General features: G+C 45.3%; 2 protein-coding genes and 1 long non-coding RNA gene across 6 annotated transcripts; 2 read left to right on the forward strand and 1 right to left on the reverse strand.

Moving 5' to 3' along the window:
- Positions 1 to 1,943: 1,943 nt before the first annotated feature.
- LOC109784681 (glutamate dehydrogenase 1, mitochondrial-like) lies at positions 1,944 to 7,393 on the forward strand. 3 transcript variants are annotated; one of them, XR_006664913.2, is made up of 7 exons: positions 1,944 to 2,405; positions 2,601 to 3,375; positions 3,559 to 3,727; positions 3,987 to 4,046; positions 4,537 to 4,885; positions 5,427 to 6,967; positions 7,061 to 7,393. XR_006664913.2 is itself a non-coding variant. In XM_045229543.2 (5 exons), coding segments are annotated over exons 2-5 (369 nt in total). In that variant the 5' UTR covers positions 1,944 to 2,405; positions 2,601 to 3,374; the 3' UTR covers positions 4,676 to 5,046. The 3 variants fall into 3 exon arrangements, 1 of the variants encoding a protein (XP_045085478.1); XR_006664914.2 differs by having other exon boundaries at positions 5,427 to 5,564; XM_045229543.2 differs by lacking the exons at positions 5,427 to 6,967; positions 7,061 to 7,393 and having other exon boundaries at positions 4,537 to 5,046.
- A 455-nt stretch (positions 7,394 to 7,848) lies between these two features.
- LOC120967293 (uncharacterized) lies at positions 7,849 to 10,461 on the reverse strand. Its single transcript, XR_005761105.3, has 3 exons — positions 10,219 to 10,461; positions 8,720 to 8,809; positions 7,849 to 8,142 (listed from the first exon to the last, which is right to left on the reverse strand). It is a non-coding gene; the product is annotated as an uncharacterized lncRNA (long non-coding RNA).
- A 5,828-nt stretch (positions 10,462 to 16,289) lies between these two features.
- LOC109784688 (uncharacterized) lies at positions 16,290 to 19,125 on the forward strand. Of its 2 annotated transcripts, XM_020343286.4 has the most exons (3): positions 16,348 to 17,502; positions 17,824 to 18,752; positions 18,842 to 19,125. In XM_020343286.4, exons 1-3 carry the CDS (start codon positions 16,531 to 16,533, stop codon positions 18,897 to 18,899), a joined length of 1,959 nt encoding a protein of 652 aa, XP_020198875.1. In that variant the 5' UTR covers positions 16,348 to 16,530; the 3' UTR covers positions 18,900 to 19,125. The 2 variants fall into 2 exon arrangements, with proteins under 2 accessions (XP_020198876.1, XP_020198875.1); XM_020343287.4 differs by having other exon boundaries at positions 16,290 to 18,752.
- The last annotated feature ends 206 nt before the right edge of the window (positions 19,126 to 19,331 follow it).

Here is a 19,331-nt window from a genome sequence, read left to right on the forward strand (position 1 = left end):
GCGATGGGGTTTTGAGCAGCTCCAATGGGAGAAAGAAGGGGAAACGTTGTTGTTACCGCGTCCCTCCCTGGCTCTTCCTTCCACATCTGCCTGTGCCGCGGGTGTCTTGTCACAGGCCAATGTAGTAGCGACAGTGGCTTCTGGGCTATAAACGTCAGGTCTCTCCCCCACCCCACACCACCCCCACCATTGGACCAAAAGGACTTGAATGTAATAATGTCATTATTGAGCAATAATTGTGGCGCATTTATTATGGGGGTGGAAAAGATGAAGGACATTAATTCTACTAGACCAGTGTTGGTGGGACGTATCCATCAGAGTATTTTTATCATCACGGTAAGCACGTGCCTGAATATTAGTATTGGAAACTAAGTACGGTCAAACAACTGGTGATAGATCAGACCAGATTGCTAGGGTGGGGCCGAGGTGAGTTGGACTAGGCCTTTTGGTCTATTTCCTTTTTTTGGTAGGTATATTGGGTGGCCCTAGATCTTAGGGTGGGGCATGCCCCACCCTACACCTTGTTTGGTCTACCCCGAAATGAGCGGCGAGCATATTTTTGATGTTGCGACGGGCGAAGGCTCATGCTCTCAGCATCGGGTGGGTGCTCGCTGAGATTATGCTGAAAGAATGGACATGGAATCGGGTGGTTCCGACTATGCTTCAGGAAGGTTTTCTGGCGACTTCCACAACCACTATATAATAGAAACAACATATGATGCTGCATGGGAAAGGACTAGCAAAAGACCCGTGCGTTGCAACGGAAGAAAGACAATTGCTACCGTGCAAACCTAGGGCAAAATATTAAATATGGTCCAGCTCCAGCTTGTGCACCACAGGTTTGGATGGCATGCTCGCACCATCCCGACTCCTGCCCGGCACTGCCTTGCCCATTAGTGTTGGTCCTCACCTCACGGCTAATATCCGGGAGTGGGCGTGTCGTGTGCTAGCCGACCCCATCAAAATATTCGCCATGTGAGGTCTTAGTCAACCTTTTATGTTGGTTTCCCGCACTCACCGCCATGCATTGACTCAACATCAATTGTTTCCAACATAGAACTTTAGAATCGACAAGAATATCAAGAGGCATTTCTTTATTAAAGGTACTTGGCTTTTGTACGGCTATGTCAATCTCTTTATCTTCTGGAAAGAATGCTAATTCACTCTTTTTCTTCCTTGACCTCCCAAATCTAAGTTCAGCACTACCGTTGATGGAGCAACTATCTTAAAACACATAAATACTCAAATGTTTGTGATGGACAAAAACCACTCATCATCAAATCATTGGCTTCCTCAGATGAAGCATCATGGGAATAACTTGTTTCAACTCCTGGAAATAGCATCAAGTGTTAGCATAATATTAACTAAACAAATCTACAACGTCACTTGTAAAACCAACAAAAGGGGGGAAAGCGAACTACGATACTTTCATTGAGGAGGCACATCCATAATCCTTTGTTCATTGTCCCCCGACAACTCTAATCTAGACGATATGTTCCAGTTTTTGCATATAAGATGTAATATTAGACACAGTAGATAAATGCAGATTTCGTCGCTAAAACATGCATCTGCGTTGCAGTGAGGAAAAATAATTCCTTCTATGTCTCTAGCTTATGGCCCAAGGTGTTGCAACATCATAAAAGAAAAAAAATGCTTGATTTTACAGTTCATATATTCTTTGTTTAGTTCTATATATAAAATTACAACTGTTACAGTGATTGGCGAATTTAAGGGCTGTCCATTCACTACGATCAAACGGTGGAGAAATAGGAGTTACGAGGAGTTACGATACTAGAATTACAAGAAATTACAAATACTTGTCGGACCATTACAAGATTATGGTGGGGCTAATCAATTTCTAAAAAGGTAGATCCGTCCAATTTAGTGTGCAGCGCTGGGAGAAAAGGAAAAGAAAACATAGCCCCACACGCTTGTTCCCCGTTCTGTCGATCCCCTCTCCGTTCGCCTCCTCCTCTCCCGGGTCGCTGCGCCGCCGGCTCAGCTGGTTCTCCTGCGTCTTATCCTCCCCGCTCCTCTCCTCGCAGCTGAGTCCTCGACCAGATCGGCGTCCATCTTCAGCGGCGGCGGCATCTTCAGCGGAGGAGGCGGGTGGTCGTGGCGGCGGCATCTTCAGCGGCGTCGCCGGACGAGCTCCACGCGCGGGGGAGATATCTCCACGGGCCCGCGTAACCACGTCCCCTCGCTGACGTCGGCCTCACAAAGAAGAGGTCTAGTCCGCCCGTGCCACCGAGGAGGGGGAGCAGCCGCGCCCGGAGTAGGTCGTCCCCAACGCCTGCATCTAGTCGTCGACCTTAACTACACTGCAGTCGCCGCTGCTGGTCGAGGTCGCCCAGTTGACACCGGCCCCGCCGGAGTGCAGCTCATCCTGCCCGAGGACATGATATGTACGGTCTCTTGCTCCCCCTTCATCCCCCTCTGTTGATCTCATTGGCACTGCAGCGACAGTACAAATACGTGCTGAAAGCATCTGTTTTCTACGTTACTAGACTATATGTGTGTTTCTTTTTGGTCCTCTACTAGTACCTACTAGTATACACGCATAACAATTACTCTGCCTTTGTTTCCTGAATAATTTCTAGGGAAAGGGAGGGACGCCGGCGGGTGATTCCCCCCATTCTGCCAGGGCCAAGATGGGGCAGAAGATGTCATTGGCGCATCGAAGGCTCTCTTTGCTTGATGATGTCAGTAGCATCAGTAGGCACATCGCTGCTGCTGCTGCTGCAGCGGTGGCGGGTGATGATGATGGTGGTGCTTTTGAGCTGATGGCAAGAACCTTCATGGAACCATCTGATCTCATATGTCTGCATTCAGGCACGTCTATTCTTCCAGGATTCAGAGTATCAAACGCATGTTCTCATACATCAACAAGAATAAATATAGGAAGCCGCTTTTATCAGTTAGTTAGTTAGTTAGTTAGTTAGTTGGTTGGTTGGTTGGTTGGTTGGTCGGTCGATGAATCGAGCATTGGGAAAGCTCAAGTACGGAGATTGTTATGAGGCAAATTCAGTACTCCTTTTTTTTCAACCATTTCATTTGCCTTCTCTCTTTTCTTTCTGAATCTTCGGTCACGCTTACCTTGTGGAACCGTCAGACAAACTGAAAATGAACTGCTTATGTTTTTTCTTATAGGGCTCATTAGTACTGCAGCAAGTAGTACAAGTACACAGTGACCGCATAGCATCCTCCATGTTATTAGACTATATTATCTATATATTTTTTTATCTTTACTAATTTTGAACTTCTCGTGACGCGATAATAAAAATTTGGCAATTGTAGGATGAGGAGTTCGCTGCTGATGTTCCTCAGAAAAATACAGGAATTTGTGACAGCAATGACGACTTTGTTCCATTGATAGTGAGTTTTCTATTGCTTTAGTTCTCTTGTATATGCACCAATTGCATCACACATGGACCCATTCACAGCATCATTTTTAGTCAAAACATAATGTCTAACATCATCACAATAGTTCCTCGTTTTCATTTCCATCTCGATCATAATTTTCATAAAATACAATCATTGACATCAAAGATGTCACAGTGGCTGTCAAGAACTCCAATGGCATTGACATAGCCAATCTGATGAAGCACTCGGCAGAGAACCGCGGGATCAAGGGCTTCGACGGAGGCGACGCCGTCGACCTGATCTCGCTGCTCACGGAAGAGTGTGACGTGCTCATCCCGGCAGCTCTGGGAGGAGTCATAAACAAGTAATCTTCTTCTTCCTCGTCCCAGCTCACTTCATCCTATCTTCTATCAGATTACTGCTCTGAAGCTCAGTTAAAGTATCATCATGGCTGTTATTTTTTCTGTATCTGAAAAAAATTGTTAATAAAAAGTCTGTTCGATTTTCGGATTTTGGCAAGTACTACCAGGCAGCATAGCAACCCACATTGCAATTTATATTTTGCTGAATTTTAACTGACAACCCTGCTGAAAAGCTAAACCGCTGTTTGATTGGCTTGGCAGTGTGAGAAGGCAGGCCGTCCCAACGTGCCGGTGGCGGAGGGCAGCGCCGAGCCTCTCAAGGTATACCCCGCTCACAGAATCTGTCGTTTCGCTGCTTGTTACCGCATTTGCCAAACATTCGAATACAACTGTTCAGAGATTAGATAATGTCTCAGCTATTCAGCACACATTCAGTAGCATGCAAAGCTTCCTCAGAATGGACTCAATATATATACTATTATCCCAAACGGAAGTTGACAGTCATGTCTGAAACCTTGGTTTATTAAGCAAATCTGCAAAACCTGACTATTTTTCGCAAAACCTGACTATTCTGTCTGGCCACATTTATCTTCAGTATTCAGAACGCACCATCTTCTGAACTTGCATATTTAGTACGTCGTATGTATCAGCAGTCCACACATTAATTAACATGGAAAGCTTTCTCAGAATGGACTAGACATCTCTAATGGAAGTTGCGAATCGAGTCTGACACTTTGGTTTGTTAAGAAAATCTGCAATACCTGCCTATTGTAATTGTACCGTTTATCTTCAGTTTTTCTTCTTCTCCTAGGGACAATGTTGATGCCATCAAAGCGAAGTACATCATCGAGGCTGCTAACCACCCAACAGACCCCGAGGCCGACGAGGCAAGAACACCAACATTTTGCCACAAAACTAAGCTGCATTTGTTGACGCATTTCACACGTTGACTTATAGTAGAGAAATGTACATGTTCATGGTGCAGAGAAGGGTGTGCTGGTCCTAGCAGACATCATGGCCAACTCCGGCGGAGTGATGGTGAGCTACTTCGAGTGGGTGCAGAACATCGAGGTGTTCATGTGGGACGAGGAGAAGGTGAATCGGGAGCTCAAGACGTACATGACCCGCGCCTCAAACATAGTTCTGATTATTTAGGCAATGTATGTCGCCGTATAAAATGGACAGTAATTATGTATAGTATATCTTCGACCAGAATTGGCTCAATTTGGAAGAATGCCTACTTTATATGAATTTCTTGCCCGCTTTGCACGCGTTGCTACAAGTGCATTATCATGCCTCAGCCATAATCATTCTGCACAAATATGGAAAGAAGTGTGGCCCCCTATTTTAGTCATCTCTGTCATGTTCGCGTGCACAACCTATTTTGCCAATGAGCAAGTTTAGCATCTGTTTGTTCTTCGATGATCTTATGTTGCTTGCCTGGTTCTCATTGTTGTCCTAGTTGTCTAGTTAGTAAGCAGAACTCTGTTATAGTAAAGCTAGCTGGGACGTCTGTTTCAGTATTGTTACCCAACAGACTTAGACCTAGATTTATTAGTTGTAAATTTGTTAGCTCCATGTATCGCGTTAGTTTCGATGCAAAACACAAGCTGCAATGTATCAACTCTTGTCTGACATGTCTATGTCAGTAAAACAATGGTACATTGTGTTCCTGATGCTATTCTTTCTTATTTTCTGTAGGAGAGGCTGGCATTTGATAATACGGTTCTGTGTGTGCATTGACTGCTGGTGCTGCAGCCTGAATTTTTTCTTGTGGAGTGGAGCGAAGTAATCCATCAAGCTAGCTGCATTATTGATTCTGTTATTTTTGCTGGCGAGGTAATAATCTCCCACTCAACTCGTGATGTGAGAGATAGTAGTGTAACCATGATATTTACATCATTGCTCATGTGTTCTATATGCTATGATTTTTCTTCCTTAATTACCCTGCCTCAGCCATAATCATCATGCATTTGTAAGTAGTCACTTATGGTAGTGTTTTAAATGTAAGGATACTCCGATGCAGATAGGTTTGGATCAGATGGTGCAAATGATAGAAGTGGAACATGCAGCTCATTAGCTGTTTTTTTAAGAACCAATGAAAAGTCAAGCATTTGGATGGACATAAGTGTACAAATAATATGCAAAAACATCAGAACATAAGTGTAGTCTTTAATTCAAAGAACATGCTATGAAGATCAATCATTTGGAACTGCCCTTGAAGTGCCTCTCCGTGTAGCCCATTCATGGCTGTACGAATGGGCTGGACACGGTGTTTGATGGTTTGCGTTTGCATCTTTTCAACTCCACTTGTTTAGCGATAGTCTCAGTGTCAAATTGTTGTTTCACTACTAGGAGGGGCATTCTTCCTCGGGCGTCCACGTTTACACTTTGGGGCACCGGATGTCTCTGGTTTGTTTGTAACATCAGGGTTGATGACAATCGTGACGTTGTTGTCTGCACCTTTTCGTTCCTATGTAATGTTGGCTTCGTACTCGTCCTTCTGTAGAGGAAATAGTGGTGCGTTACATTCAATCATGAAAGGTAGGAACTACATGACATGAAATGCTAGTTGTGTAGAACTTACCGTTATAGGATTCTTGTATGATTTTTTCCGAAGCTTGTGATTACTGATTAATGAGTATGCCACATTCAATGTTGGAGTGTTAAATTTAGAAAATATGAATTTTCTTGGAAATCAATGTTAAATTTAGCACTTCAAGTACTCCTCGTCTGGACCCCGACTACCGGTAGTTAACGGTGATTCGGACTTGGACTACCGTTAATGCTGAGTCCGAACGAGTAAGGCCGGTAGTTGTGGGCCATCCACTACAAGTAGTACTATGACCATGGCTCTTCACGTCTAGTACTACGGGTCCTCCGGATACATCACTAACACCACGAGTCGTCTGATACTACCAGTACCACTGTTTGATCCCTGGATCCCTTTTAGCACAAAGGGTCATCCGGAAATGCTAACATCATGAGTCGTCCCCAACGAGTAAGGCCGATTCTCATGACAACACTTGGCTATCACCAGTATGTGTATCCCGAACCAAAAACTATGTTCACATGGTGGCCAGCTGGGCGGTCCCACCAATAGCACTTCAAGTACTCCTCGTCATAAAATGTTGCATGCTTTAGAAGGGCTAAAGAAATGTCATTTGTACATTGTCAAGAATTGTGCATTCTCAGATGATGCACAATTCTCATATGATAGTGACGATGACATGTATGAACAGGTTGGTTATATTGCCAAGTTCCTTCTTATTATACAAAAAATGGCCACATCATTTGCATGTTGATCTAAATACCTTTCGTATGCTTTTGGACAGGACATGTCTGAGGAAGACATATATTCGTGTGGGTACATGGATATGGGCGAGAGGAACATGGGCGAATATGGGTCATCGCCCAAAAGGAAGAAACTTGCAGATAACAATCCGAAGAAGGCATTGCTTTTCGGCAGCAGTGACGAGCCTCTTTTGTAGGCTTTTGGTTTTTCTACAATTTCAAGCTTTAGAGCTGAATTATTGTCCCAAGTAGTGTTCATATTATTTCCGAACCAACAATCACTTCATTCAAGTGACAATTGTGAGACTATGTTTACAATAATAGGCTTTCAACTTTGAGTTGTTGCTCAATTTTTAGATGAAAGGTTCCTTTGATGCCCGCATACTAAATTCTGGCTTTTACTATTTTTGTATTGCATATGCTGCACCAGTCCAAACCAGTGTTATCTCACGCAACAGTCCATGCCACTGGTTGGTGATTTCTGATGCATGTTAGAATGATTTGCATCATTCAGAAACAGTAAGAATGATTAGCAACATGAGCTGAGCATCAGTCAAAAACAGCAAGAATGATTAATTAATCGATCAATTTTACTAAATTCTTATACTTTTTTAACTCTTCGGCATCTCCGTAATGTCAATTAATCCACCGTTTTACTAGGAATCTCACCACATTATGGATTGATGCAAATTTGCACAGGCACATTTCATGAAACAAGCAAAGAATATTACCTACCCTTCTCTGATTTGTTGTAAAAGAACTCTGAATTATAGGAGGGGGCTAATAGCTGGCCACAACAGACTAAAGCAAAGAACCTAAAGGAGGGGGCTAATAGCGGCACACAAGCAGACACACACATGCATGTGTTCAATTACAACAACCGGAGAAATGACTACATACTCATGAAAGCCAAGAACTCATTGAACATCATCTTCAACCTCCCACATACTCATTAAATCTATGATGTTTTTTGTACAGACAAGCACACCCTGCCTACCATCAGTCTTCTCTGCCTTGGCTGAGAATCTAGAACCACGGACTTTTTTCTCTGCCTGCTTGATCTTCTTAGCGCGTTTGATCTTCTCAGCAGACCAACATGTAGCTGCCTGCCACTCCGGGTCACCTGAAGAATATGAAGAAATATTTACAAAAGTTTAAGAAATTGCACAGCGTCGGCAGAAAGTGTGATGTCGCAGTTATAACCCCGGATCTCAACTACATATGGGAATCTATGTTCTGTTCTCTTGTTCTAAAGATAAAAACTTATACTAAGTGATGCTCTTGGTGCTTAAATATAATGGATATTGCAACAACGAAGTTCAATTCAATGTTGTTGCTACTGCACTGCTTTTACAAGATTCAGATTTATGCTAGCTACAAATTGTACATACCGTGCCATCCAATGGACAATTCTATGCACCGTTTATACAGTACTAGATGAGTGGTATTTAAATCTGTGCATTGCTTTTCATGGCAACCAATCATAACACAGCAGTTGACATGATATAAAAACTCATAATTGTCGATGGTTGGTCATGTTCTGACAGAACTATTTGGCTGCAGCATATCTTCAGAAGTGAATTATAATATGGTGTATAATGAAGCTAATTATTCTTGCAAGTGGTCACATAGTCTTTTTACAATCAGAATCACTGATAAGACACATTCAGTGGGGTTGGAACATGTTTACGATAAATTACCTTTAAAACAAGCTCAAAGTATCCAATATCAGAATCCAGTGAGTCGGAGTATAAGGCTTGACTAATTCCTCACCAGTAGCATCCTTCCCTCTGAAGTCGGTTAACAAAATACAGAAAGCGGAATCAGAATATTCGAGTCACTCCATGTACCAAAAAAAGGGGTAAGTATATTTTTCATCCGTCAACTCTAGAGAAAATTCAGAAATCGTCCCTCAACTCCAAAACCACCAAAACTCAGTCTCTCAACTAATTAAACCGGATACTTTTCAACCCTGGTAACGCTTAAGGTGGTTTTAGTATGACGTGGACCCTGGTTTTGACTAAAATGGGCCATGTAGCCTGGTTTTGACTATTAGCGGGCACCCTGCCGGCTCTCTCTCTCTCTCTCTCTCATTTTCTCAATCCCCTTTCTCACTCACAAAACAGAGCAGGCGGTGGTGGCGATTTAGGCAGCGGCGGTCTGGCCCGGTGGCGACCCAGGCAGGGCGGTGGCTGTCTGCTGATTACTGCATTCCTGGGCACGATAGGCTGCGCTCTTGACCCATGAGACCAAGTGACGGCGACGGCGACTTGTGGAGCCAGTTCAAGCAGATGGCATCCTCGGCAAGTTCAAGCCGCCCCTGTATGAATTGTTGTGCACAAGGATGAGCTGCTGCTGGAGAAGACTGTTGACTTACAAGTGCAGAAGAAGAGGAATGTTATGCAGTTTGTTGTACTGATGTGTTTCATCACAACAGTTGTGTATGCTTTCATGACGTATATGTAGGCAATTGAGTACTAATTTGTAGACAAGTTGGTGAGAACTAGAAGTGGTATGTAATCTGACTATGCTAATTTTTCATGGAAAATTCAGTTTGCTGCCACATTGCATGGCAATTGAATGTCCAGCAATTGAGCAATCTGACTATGCGTTAACAGTAATGGTACGCATTGGAAGTGGTTGTGGCAGGAGTGCTCTGCATAGAGCTGACCATATGTGTGTGTGTGTGTTTTTCTTTCTTCATCCTGGGCAACTCCAACATATGTTCAGCATTTCATTGATAATATATTTTGTCCCAAAACTGGACAGCCCGATAAGGTCTGAACAAAGAAAGTGTATACCATATTTTGAATTGAATAAATTTAGTGAACATAGCTTAACAAAATCTGAATATAACTGAACATAGTCTAGACATTTCAGAGCGTTGTACTGAATTCAGTTGGACATAGTCTGGAATGCAGCAAATAATTTTGTCGACGGGATACTAAATGTGAAAATGAATCACACAAACAGTTTAAAAATCACCTAGAATCTGCAGGTGCAGAACCATGCAAACTAAATCATGCTGCAACTTTGGACTCAAGTTAAAATTTCAGAATCTCCTATGGATCAAGGATTCCCAGTTGCACTACGTAAGGTGGCCGGCTGCGCAAATACAGATTTGCAGCAGTTTAATTCCTCATACAGCCGGAGACTGTCTGACTTGACACGCGGGTCGGGGGGGGGGGGGGGGAGGTACCTTTGCTCGCCGGCGTTGATGGGCGTCGCCGGCTGCTTGACGGAGGGAGGTGCTGCAGGGGGGTGGGGGTGGGGGGCAAGGGAGACTTCGGCTGGCCGGCGCGCCGCAGCGGATCCCCGGAACCCTGGTGGCAGGAGCAGATCGAAACCAGGGAGGCGGGCCGCTGGTGCTTGCCCTCGATCGGGGCCGCCGCGGGATCTCTCGATTGGAACGGCGAAAAGGGCGGCGGCGGCTATGCGACGAGAAACACAACTGTGTGTGTGGGGACGGGGGGCTAATCCTCCTGCAGAACGGATGGGAGGAACTTTTTTACTATTCTACCCTTTTGACCAAAAAATAATTCTTTAACTAATTTCCCAGATCTGACGGTCAGGAAAAATTGGAGGTGGAGTTACATGAAATTACGAGTTGTAACTCGCCAATCACCCTAAAAGAGCTCATATAAAATATATCATAAGGGATATCGACAAATAGCAATACAATAATCAATCAGGTTTAATAGGGGTGTTCTTGCATTAGATTCGTCAATTTTGAATATGCAACCCAACATGTGTACGTATTCCCCTAATAATGAAAGATAAAATGGAGAGGAAACTCTTAATAAACTTTGTAATAATATATAAGAACCATTGTAGCAGTAAGATTAATAAAGTAGCATCTTTTTAGAAGGAAATAAAACTACAGGCAAGTATTCTTTCTTCTTCGTGAATATATAACTTAATGCATTTTATTATCTAAGTCGTGAACTTTACGCTCGCCTTGAATGATATATATGCTATCAGATATATATTGTTTTATTCCTGTGTCAATCGTGATTTTACATAATCTGATCAAAAGACATTGCCCTACCATAGTTGTTTTTATCACACTTTTTTTGAGAGAGTTTTTATCACACATTACCTCAAACACATGATGCGCAGCTTTAAAAGGTAACTGAACGCTGATGTTAAATTCATGGTCTGCTCTGAAAACTTGACTCCACGAGGTTTCAAACAGAAGGCAAACAACAAGCCGGCCAGCCACACGCACTCATAGCACGCCGGCAGCCAACATGCACGCACAAACCTGAAGGCAGCCGAACACCACGCGCGCCGGTCGACTGGGCATCCTCTCGCAGCCAGAACTCAAGCACATCAGGCGGACAACATCACACACACACGCACAACATGCGGCCAACATTACGCACGCACAACACGCCAGACGGCTGTCTCGCCTAAAACGACGCAGCCCGGCCACGCAGCCGCCGCGCGACCTAGCCCGCTCCGACCACGTAGGTTGCCAAGAATCCGGATCGTCCGGGTCGAGAATCGCTACCCTCCGGGACGAGGTGCGATGAGGGATATGCATCTTCGGAACGTCAATTGGGAACGTGGATCGCGATCCAAACATTTTTGGGTCGATGACCCCGGGTCATGGTGATTTTTCCATGGAAGGAAACAAAGATCCCGTCGTTCCCCCTGAAAAGATTAGCGCAGTGATTTATTTCCCTTCCCACTTCATCAGAAAAAACGGGGCCACAAGCAGCTGTCTACGGCGTGATCTTCTCGTCTGCGTTGTTTGCAGAGACTATCCCCCTAATCTCTCATCATCAGTTCAGCTGCCCCTTCTTCCTTGTGCAGTTTTCATTCCCTAACCAGCATTGGATTCTCAAGCTGCGGCGGCGAGTAGGGTGCGTATCCATTAATGGTGTGACTGCGGGAGCAGGAAGGGAAAGGGCGCATATGGCCGCAGGCAGCTCGCCGACCTGCACTCGAGTGGCGGGTCACGGAAGGGCGGAGACCAACAGTCCAGCAGAGTTGAGTACTTCAGAGCGCGATTGGCAGGTAAGCCTCGATCCACCATGAACTCCCAATTCCCCACAGATCCCCTGCCTTCTCCTTGCGATCTTCCATATCGATCTGGGCTATCATCCCTCGATTGGGGTCGCGATCCGCCCAATGACCCACCTTGACCCCACCTCGTACCCGATCCTTGATTAGGGTCGATCGACCCCGGGTCGGGGAACGCACCCTCGACCCGCGAACCCTGGCTACTATCTACGTCCTAGCTGGCCTCGTCATGGCGCACCCTAGTTGTTGCTGATGTATGCACTGGCTGCCACCACAGTGCGAGTGCTTAGTCCGTCGCACGCCTCCTCTGGCCGGCCGCTGCATGTCTTCTCTGGCCGGCCGCCGCGAGCACTGTCTGCTGCGCTCGATTTATGTCACGGTCGATGCCCACCGCCCTCGTTCCTTCCGGTGTACAGAGAGAGGGAGGGCGAGCAGCGAGAGAGAGGAGAAGAATTCCTTGCCGCATCGGCGACCCAGCCTGCTTCGGCGCACTCAGCCTCGCCATCTCCTTGCCGCATCGGCCAGGAGTCTGTTGTGCTCGACCTCGTAGGAGTTATATCGTACCATCGACGCCGGTGAACCGTTTGGTTTTTTCAGTTACCCGTGTGTAGATCTATTTTTTTAATCTCAGCCGTCAATCTTCAATCAAAATCAACGGATATAAAGAGATGGCGTATGGAGAACTATGAAAGGTTCCGTCTTTTAATATTAGGTATAGATATAGATATAGATATAGATATTTTTAGTGTCAACTTGATTTCGATCAGGTCAAAAGCTGGAATTTAATTCTCTTGCAAAAACTTGTTAGAAACCCGTGACTTAAAGGGTACCGTCCTCTCGTGGGTTCGATAACTCACGGTCAACTACTGGGAAAAAGGCGAGAATCCTTTATGCTCCTTTACTCGATCACTAAAGGGACTAATCAAGCGGGTGTCGTCCTGTAATGGTTGGGGCTCAGGCGGTCCGACGAGGGTGCACGGCGTGTGTTGGGTCACTTTTCCCCGTTCCGATATGTGGGGTGTATCCGGCTCGGTCGTTGGTGTCTCAACCTCTAACAAACCTGGGCCGCTGAGGCTGTATAGTGAGGGGATGTTCGGGAACGGTGCTATGTTTGCGCTAACCGGAGTCCTATGAGCAACTCCAAGCTTAATTCCTGCTCGTCCTCGAGTAGGTAAATGATAAAAACGAATTTTTTATGTTGAATGCTACCTAACATGTTTATCATGTAATCTCTTTACGGTATAAATATTGAGAAACGATAAATTAACAACATCAACATAATAATATCTGTAACACCCCCAGTGTTAAGCCACAGTAATCTCCCTCTAATGGCGGTCATCATGCTTAACTAAGCCAAATTGCCACTTGTCCAAAAATCAAGTCCAATTCAATTCAAATTGCATGTAAAATATTTACATCCTCAGTCATGCAAGAAACATAGTTCATATTATGGCAAATATTCCATAAATAATTGTCATGATGAAACCAACCTTTTTTGGATTCCCAAAATGCCCCTGGATTTTAAAACAGTGGTCCAGCAGCCCTTTTTCAGCTCTTTTAAATGCCAGCAAAATTCAAATGGTTTCCGAACTGCCTCAAACCTTTTGTGCCAGCTCAGAATATTGCAAAGTATTTAATGTGGCAAGTGACACTTTTTACAAAAGTCATTTGGTGCTCCATTTAAATGCAAAACAGTAGCTAAAATGGAAAGCAGAGAAAAGGGGAAAAACTGACTGTGCACTCAGCTGGCCCAGCCTAGGCCAGCAGTCATCTCCCTCCTCCACCCCTCTGTGTCGGCCGCCAGCGCGCGCACGCCATGGCCCCCCAACACGATGGCCGACAGCAGCCGCTACAGGAGCTCCAGGACGCGCATATGGTCGCCCTCGACCTCCCCATCCACCCCCGCGACTAACCCTAGCGCTACTCGCCCCCAACCCTTCTCCCTCGCTCGTTTCTGAGCTCGCCCGAGCACCTCTATACGAGCGCCGCCGTCGCTCGCGTGGCCATCGGCTACTCCTCGCCGCGCGAACATGTCCCGAGGCACCGCCGTCCTCTTCTGCACCGACCACAAGCACCGGGTCGAGCGAGCCATCAGCTAATTCTTTTCACTGTCCTGGTTCATTCTTTTTATTCCTTAATCAGTTTTTATTTCGTATTATGATGCATTTAGAGTTGAAATGTTGTTTATTCTGTTGTAGCTATATATTATGATGCATTGCTAACATGGTGCTTCCAATTTTGATATGTAGGACTTGTAAGCAATGACATCTATTATATTTGGAACCATGGCCCCAAGTTTGGTGGTGGATTTGATTGTCGGTACTGCCCCCTAATCACTAGAGGAGGAGGTGCAACCCGCTTTAGGGAGCACCTTGGTGGTATACCAGGTGAAGTGAGGGTGTGCCCCAATGTTCCAAGAAATGTGCGTGCTGCAATGAGGGACTCCCGGGATGACGCAAGGCGGAAGAAGAGGGAAAAGACAAATCGTAAGCTCCGCTTGGAACAAGATATCATGGAAGGGTTGTACCACGGAGAAGGGGTGATAAATATCGAAGAAGATGATGCTGAACAGATTCAGACCGCACTTCGGGAGACACTAAGAGACAAGAATATCTCCCGTGCAGGAAGACTAACGGGTGGATGAACAGGAAGTCTGAAGTGAAGGTCTCTGTTCGATTCAATACTTTTGATGCAAGACTGAAGGGTTGAAGAACAGGAAGTCCGAATTGCACTTTCTGTTTGCATTTTGGGGTTGGCGTATTTGAACTTTGAATGCCTTGTTAAGTTCATCATGAACTGTAATTCTGAACCGTTATGGACATTCATTTGGACTCTTAATCTGGACTATTAAGTCGCATGTTAATCTAGACTATCATGTTACTTTCCGAATGGTTGCTGCTCTCTGAATTGTTGGACTATGCTACTTTCTGAATGGCTGTCGCTGGAGTGTTAATTTTCAGTCTGACGTGTAATGATTTGATGAATAGATTTTGCTGTATGATTTTTGGATGCATATTTTCCTAAAGATTATGATATTCATTTGTTGTTCTGTTGTATTTCAAATTTCTGGGAAAATTTCGTTCAATTTTCGTCTAATTTTCGTTCAGTTTTCGTCCCAAAATTCAAATTTTCGTTTGTGATTTTCATCCGAAATTCTCTGAATTTTTTCGAAAAAACAAATTTCGTTCAGCGGCGGTAAAAATTGAAAAACAAAATCCAAAATTCTGGCCGGGACTAAAGGCTTAGTCTCGGCTGGCAGCTTGAACCGGGACTAGAGGATGACCTTTAGTCCCGGTTTGATCAACCAACCGGGACTAAAGGTCCCCCTCCTGCAAAAGTTGCTGCTCTAGCCGTTGGGCAGGGGATGTTAATTCCGGTTGGTGGATCCAACTGGGACTAATCCATTCTTTAGTCCCGGGCCCAAAAATGATTGGGACTAAAGCCCTGTACCAAAAGTTTGTTCTCTACTAGTGCTATGTCTCGTAAGATTCTAGCCCGTGCGAGAGTACGGGTTGGACTAGTTATTAACAGTAAGATTACATCCATTGGTACGGACAACCATGTATGAGCCAATCAATTTCTTGGTTCAAAACTTTGTTATCTTTATTTCATCTGCTTTTTTCGTTTCATGTCAAGTTGTTGTAAAATTACTTACTTAAGACGCCGAATTAAGATAGTATTTTATTTTTTTTTGTGACAAAGTATTTAATTTCTTTGATAAGCTTCATTTCTCAATAAATTCTTTGATAAGCTTCATTTCTCAATAGAACCTACCAGTTTCAGTTTGTTCATCATCTTCTAAAAATTTAAAGTTTGGCCCATCTTATACATTAAGTAGGCCATTTGCCTAAAATAGAAGACGAGAATGACTCTATAAATAGAGTGCGGATGAGATATAGAAAAACTGTTAGAGAGTGAAAATATATAGAAAGTGATTTTTATGCAAATGACTCTCCAAATGATGATTTAGAGAGTGCGATTTAGGAAGGCCCTTAGAGATGCCCTTTATTTGTTATCGTATACGTATTTCATCACATATGATTGTTATCGGTTTGATATCTAAATCCTAGCATTTTCATCAGAAAAATATCTAAATCCTAGCTCCCTCCACCCCTGACCACACACGCACGGCACTGACGGAACGGGCATTGACGTACGGCCGCGAGAGTCCGACCTATAGGTGTGACGGACAATGCCGGATGAAGAAAATACAGATACTGATACTGAGTGGACATGAGGAGAGCACGTGGCCTTACGACGAGCAGATTTTAGTTTCTCCTGAGTGCAGGCAAAGCGCGTCTGGTGGAACGTGGTACGAACCACGCAACGCTTAGCGGCGACGGAAGGCAAACATGAGTCTCTTCTTGTGGTTAGAAATGTAAGAAGCCATTTTCCCTCTTCTTTTCTACTGCATCTGCAGACTGCAGCGACCCAAGCAAAGCGAGTCCTCTCCCATTCTTTCCTTCCTGTCCGGCGATCCGTCATGATGCGGCGAGCCTTGAGAAAGAATGGGGCCGCTGCTGTCTCCAAGGCCGCCATCTCCTCCACACTAGTCGCTGTGGTATCGGCGACGTTGAGCCTGGAAACCAAACTCATGGCCCTGGCACTGGCATTGGGCGGCCTCTACCTGCTCCAGCGTGTCCTGGTGGGAAAGCGCCGTCGCTCGGGGCACTGGCTCGTCCAGTATGGTGCGATGGCGGCCTACTATCTTCCCGTTCCTCTCGTGTTTTACGCTACCAAAGCTGTGTCCTCCACCTCCCACTCCCACCACATCCATGAAGATACCCCTTCGCTCGTGGTCGGCGTCTTCTACATGTTTCGCTTGAGCCTTCCATCATTTCAAGAGGTCGTTGCACCGCTTGTCACCAACATGAGAGCCTATTCTCTCCACGACCGCCCACAAGATGGTTACAATTATCTCATGTGGCTACTCTTCCTTGGTTGGGTAGATTGGGGAATTATTCTAGATTGGGCTCGGTGCTGTCGGCGGCGAGTACTGTACCGACTTGTGCAGATGGGTCTAGATTTTTTCTTGACCTTGTTCACTCTATTTGCTCATACATCAGAATCCACCTTGGATTGCCAGACCAAAGCAGTCGCTGACTACATGAAGCGGGAGTCCAGCAAATCGTCGTCAACCTCAACGACCTCACCATTTTTTGATGAAGATGATGATGCTAACAGTAACAGCAGTCTGAAGCTGCTAGATTGTTGCAGATATCCCTTTGTGCAGAGGGGAAATGGGGAATGGGCCACTGTCAAAGATTTGGTGCAGCGAGATGACCTGCCGAATGAGGACAAGGACATTTGGCTCTCCTACAGCTTGTGCCGGCTTTTGGCAAGGCGCTACTATGGGTTCCACTGCGCAGAAGAAGGAGATGACAAGGTGCGCTGTCTTGCGCTGGCGGACCTGACAAGAGCAGATGGCTACAAGAGGGTATTCACCATTGCTGAGGTGCAGTTGGCTTTCCTTCACGATTACTTCTTCACCGCCTCCCTCCCAATCATAGAATCAGGATTGAAGTACATTGACGTTGCACAACAGTTTTTGGGTGAATTCTATGTGATCATTTCAATCTTCTCTAGTGGCATTCCACTCGTGATTGCAACGTTTATGTCATTGTGTTCACTATTTGAGAACCCAATGTCGTTGCTGGTTAAAAATCTTGTGGCCATCTATTGGCGTCCAATACACACTGCTTTTCGAAAACTCAATGATCTCCCCAACCACCCCCGCCTCATCATCATCCGCTTTAGGCCTAATCCTAATGTGCAGGATGTTTTTGACCCGTTTCAAGCTCAAACTGGTGGTGCTTACTGGAGGAACAAAATAGGCCAATACTCAATTCTCCAAGACTACGACCGTCGTCGCTCTCCCAAGAAGGCTCTTGTAGCCTGGTTCCACAGAATTGTGCTATCCCAACCGTCATATAGGTTCATCAAGCATCTCCCAGTAGAAGAAGACCAGGTCGACATGCTAGAGCTGGACAACATGAGAGAGTTGGTTGCCAATACTCTCCGGGATATAGATGGCCCACCAACAAACGGCACCAGGTCTCTCAAGATAAACATGGGCAAGATAAACAGGGCTACGAGAAACAGGGACAGTCCTGGTTATGACTGGTTATGGACCTGCAAGCAAGAAACTCATACGGACGCCATCCTCATATGGCACATAGCAACCTGCTACTGTGACATGACACCAATAAGTGATGACCCATTGGTAAAATGGCATCATGAAGTAGCCAAAGCATTGTCAAGATATTGTGCCTACCTGGTGGCCTTTCTTCCGGAGTTCCTCCCGGAGCATAGCCTGACCACAAAACAAGTGTTTCAAAGAGTCTTGCAGGAAGCACAGCAAGAACTAGGAGAAAAACCAATGAAGGAGGAAGAAAAGCGCACCAAGATCCGAGGGTTACAGCTACCTGACCAACATGAACAGCGGACGACCTTTCACAAGGGTATCCACCTAGGACGGCAACTGGAGATGCTCAGCGATGACAACCTACGCTGGAAGGTCATGGCAGAGTTCTGGGCAGAGATGATCCTGTACATCGCGCCGTCCGACAACGCGGAGGCACACATCGCGCACCTGGCCAAAGGTGGGGAGTTCATCACGCACCTCTGGGCCATGCTCTCCAATGCCGGCATCCTGAAGCGGGCAACAGGGGAATGGCATTTGCCGCATGCTTCCACTACCAAAAGGTAAGCAAGTTTTGGTTTTTGATTTTGTTGGCCCATTCTATCTAGCTTCATTGGGTTTTTTTTTTTTGGTTTTTTTGCTTATTATGCAGAGGAACACCAAAGAAGATAGAGACCACCAAAGCAAGAACTCAGGAATGTCCCTTTTAATGATGAAGCTTCAACATCCTCCATGCCTTCTCCACCAATTAATGTTAGCAATTCTACACTTGTTTTCTATGATCATTTGTTCTATGCATGCACCCGCCTCTTATGCATCACACCGTGTGCACCCCCGTGACTTGACCTGCTCCGGTGTGAAACATAGTTCAGATGATGCTACATTTGGAAGAACACTATCAACTTGATATTGTTGCGAGAGATCGCCCTAATAAAACACGACTGCCGCGCATCAAACAAGGGTGCATCAAAGGGATAAACATCACAGGCAGTTCATATAATTATGTGATATAGTATAGCCCTTTGCTTCGTGAAGTCTTCGCTGTCTTCACGTCGTCGTGGTAGAAGTCGCCGTCTCCACCAACTTTGTCCTTGGCGCCGGGAACATCACCACGGCTTCCGACATGTGCGTCGGGGTCCACC

Source organism: Aegilops tauschii, chromosome 6, assembly GCF_002575655.3.
Source record: "Aegilops tauschii subsp. strangulata cultivar AL8/78 chromosome 6, Aet v6.0, whole genome shotgun sequence".
In the NCBI taxonomy this organism is placed as follows: Eukaryota; Viridiplantae; Streptophyta; class Magnoliopsida; order Poales; family Poaceae; genus Aegilops; species Aegilops tauschii.

Bases quoted from the DNA above. Each gene is read 5' to 3' on its own strand.
- LOC109784688 (XM_020343287.4), top strand. From the start codon at position 16,531: ATGATGCGGCGAGCCTTGAGAAAGAATGGGGCCGCTGCTGTCTCCAAG. The intron at 18,753-18,841 runs GTAAGCAAGTTT...CTTATTATGCAG, and splicing joins CATGCTTCCACTACCAAAAG to AGGAACACCAAAGAAGATAG.
- LOC109784681 (XM_045229543.2), top strand. The intron at 3,728-3,986 runs GTAATCTTCTTC...TTGGCTTGGCAG, and splicing joins CTGGGAGGAGTCATAAACAA to TGTGAGAAGGCAGGCCGTCC. The intron at 4,047-4,536 runs GTATACCCCGCT...TTCTTCTCCTAG, and splicing joins GCAGCGCCGAGCCTCTCAAG to GGACAATGTTGATGCCATCA.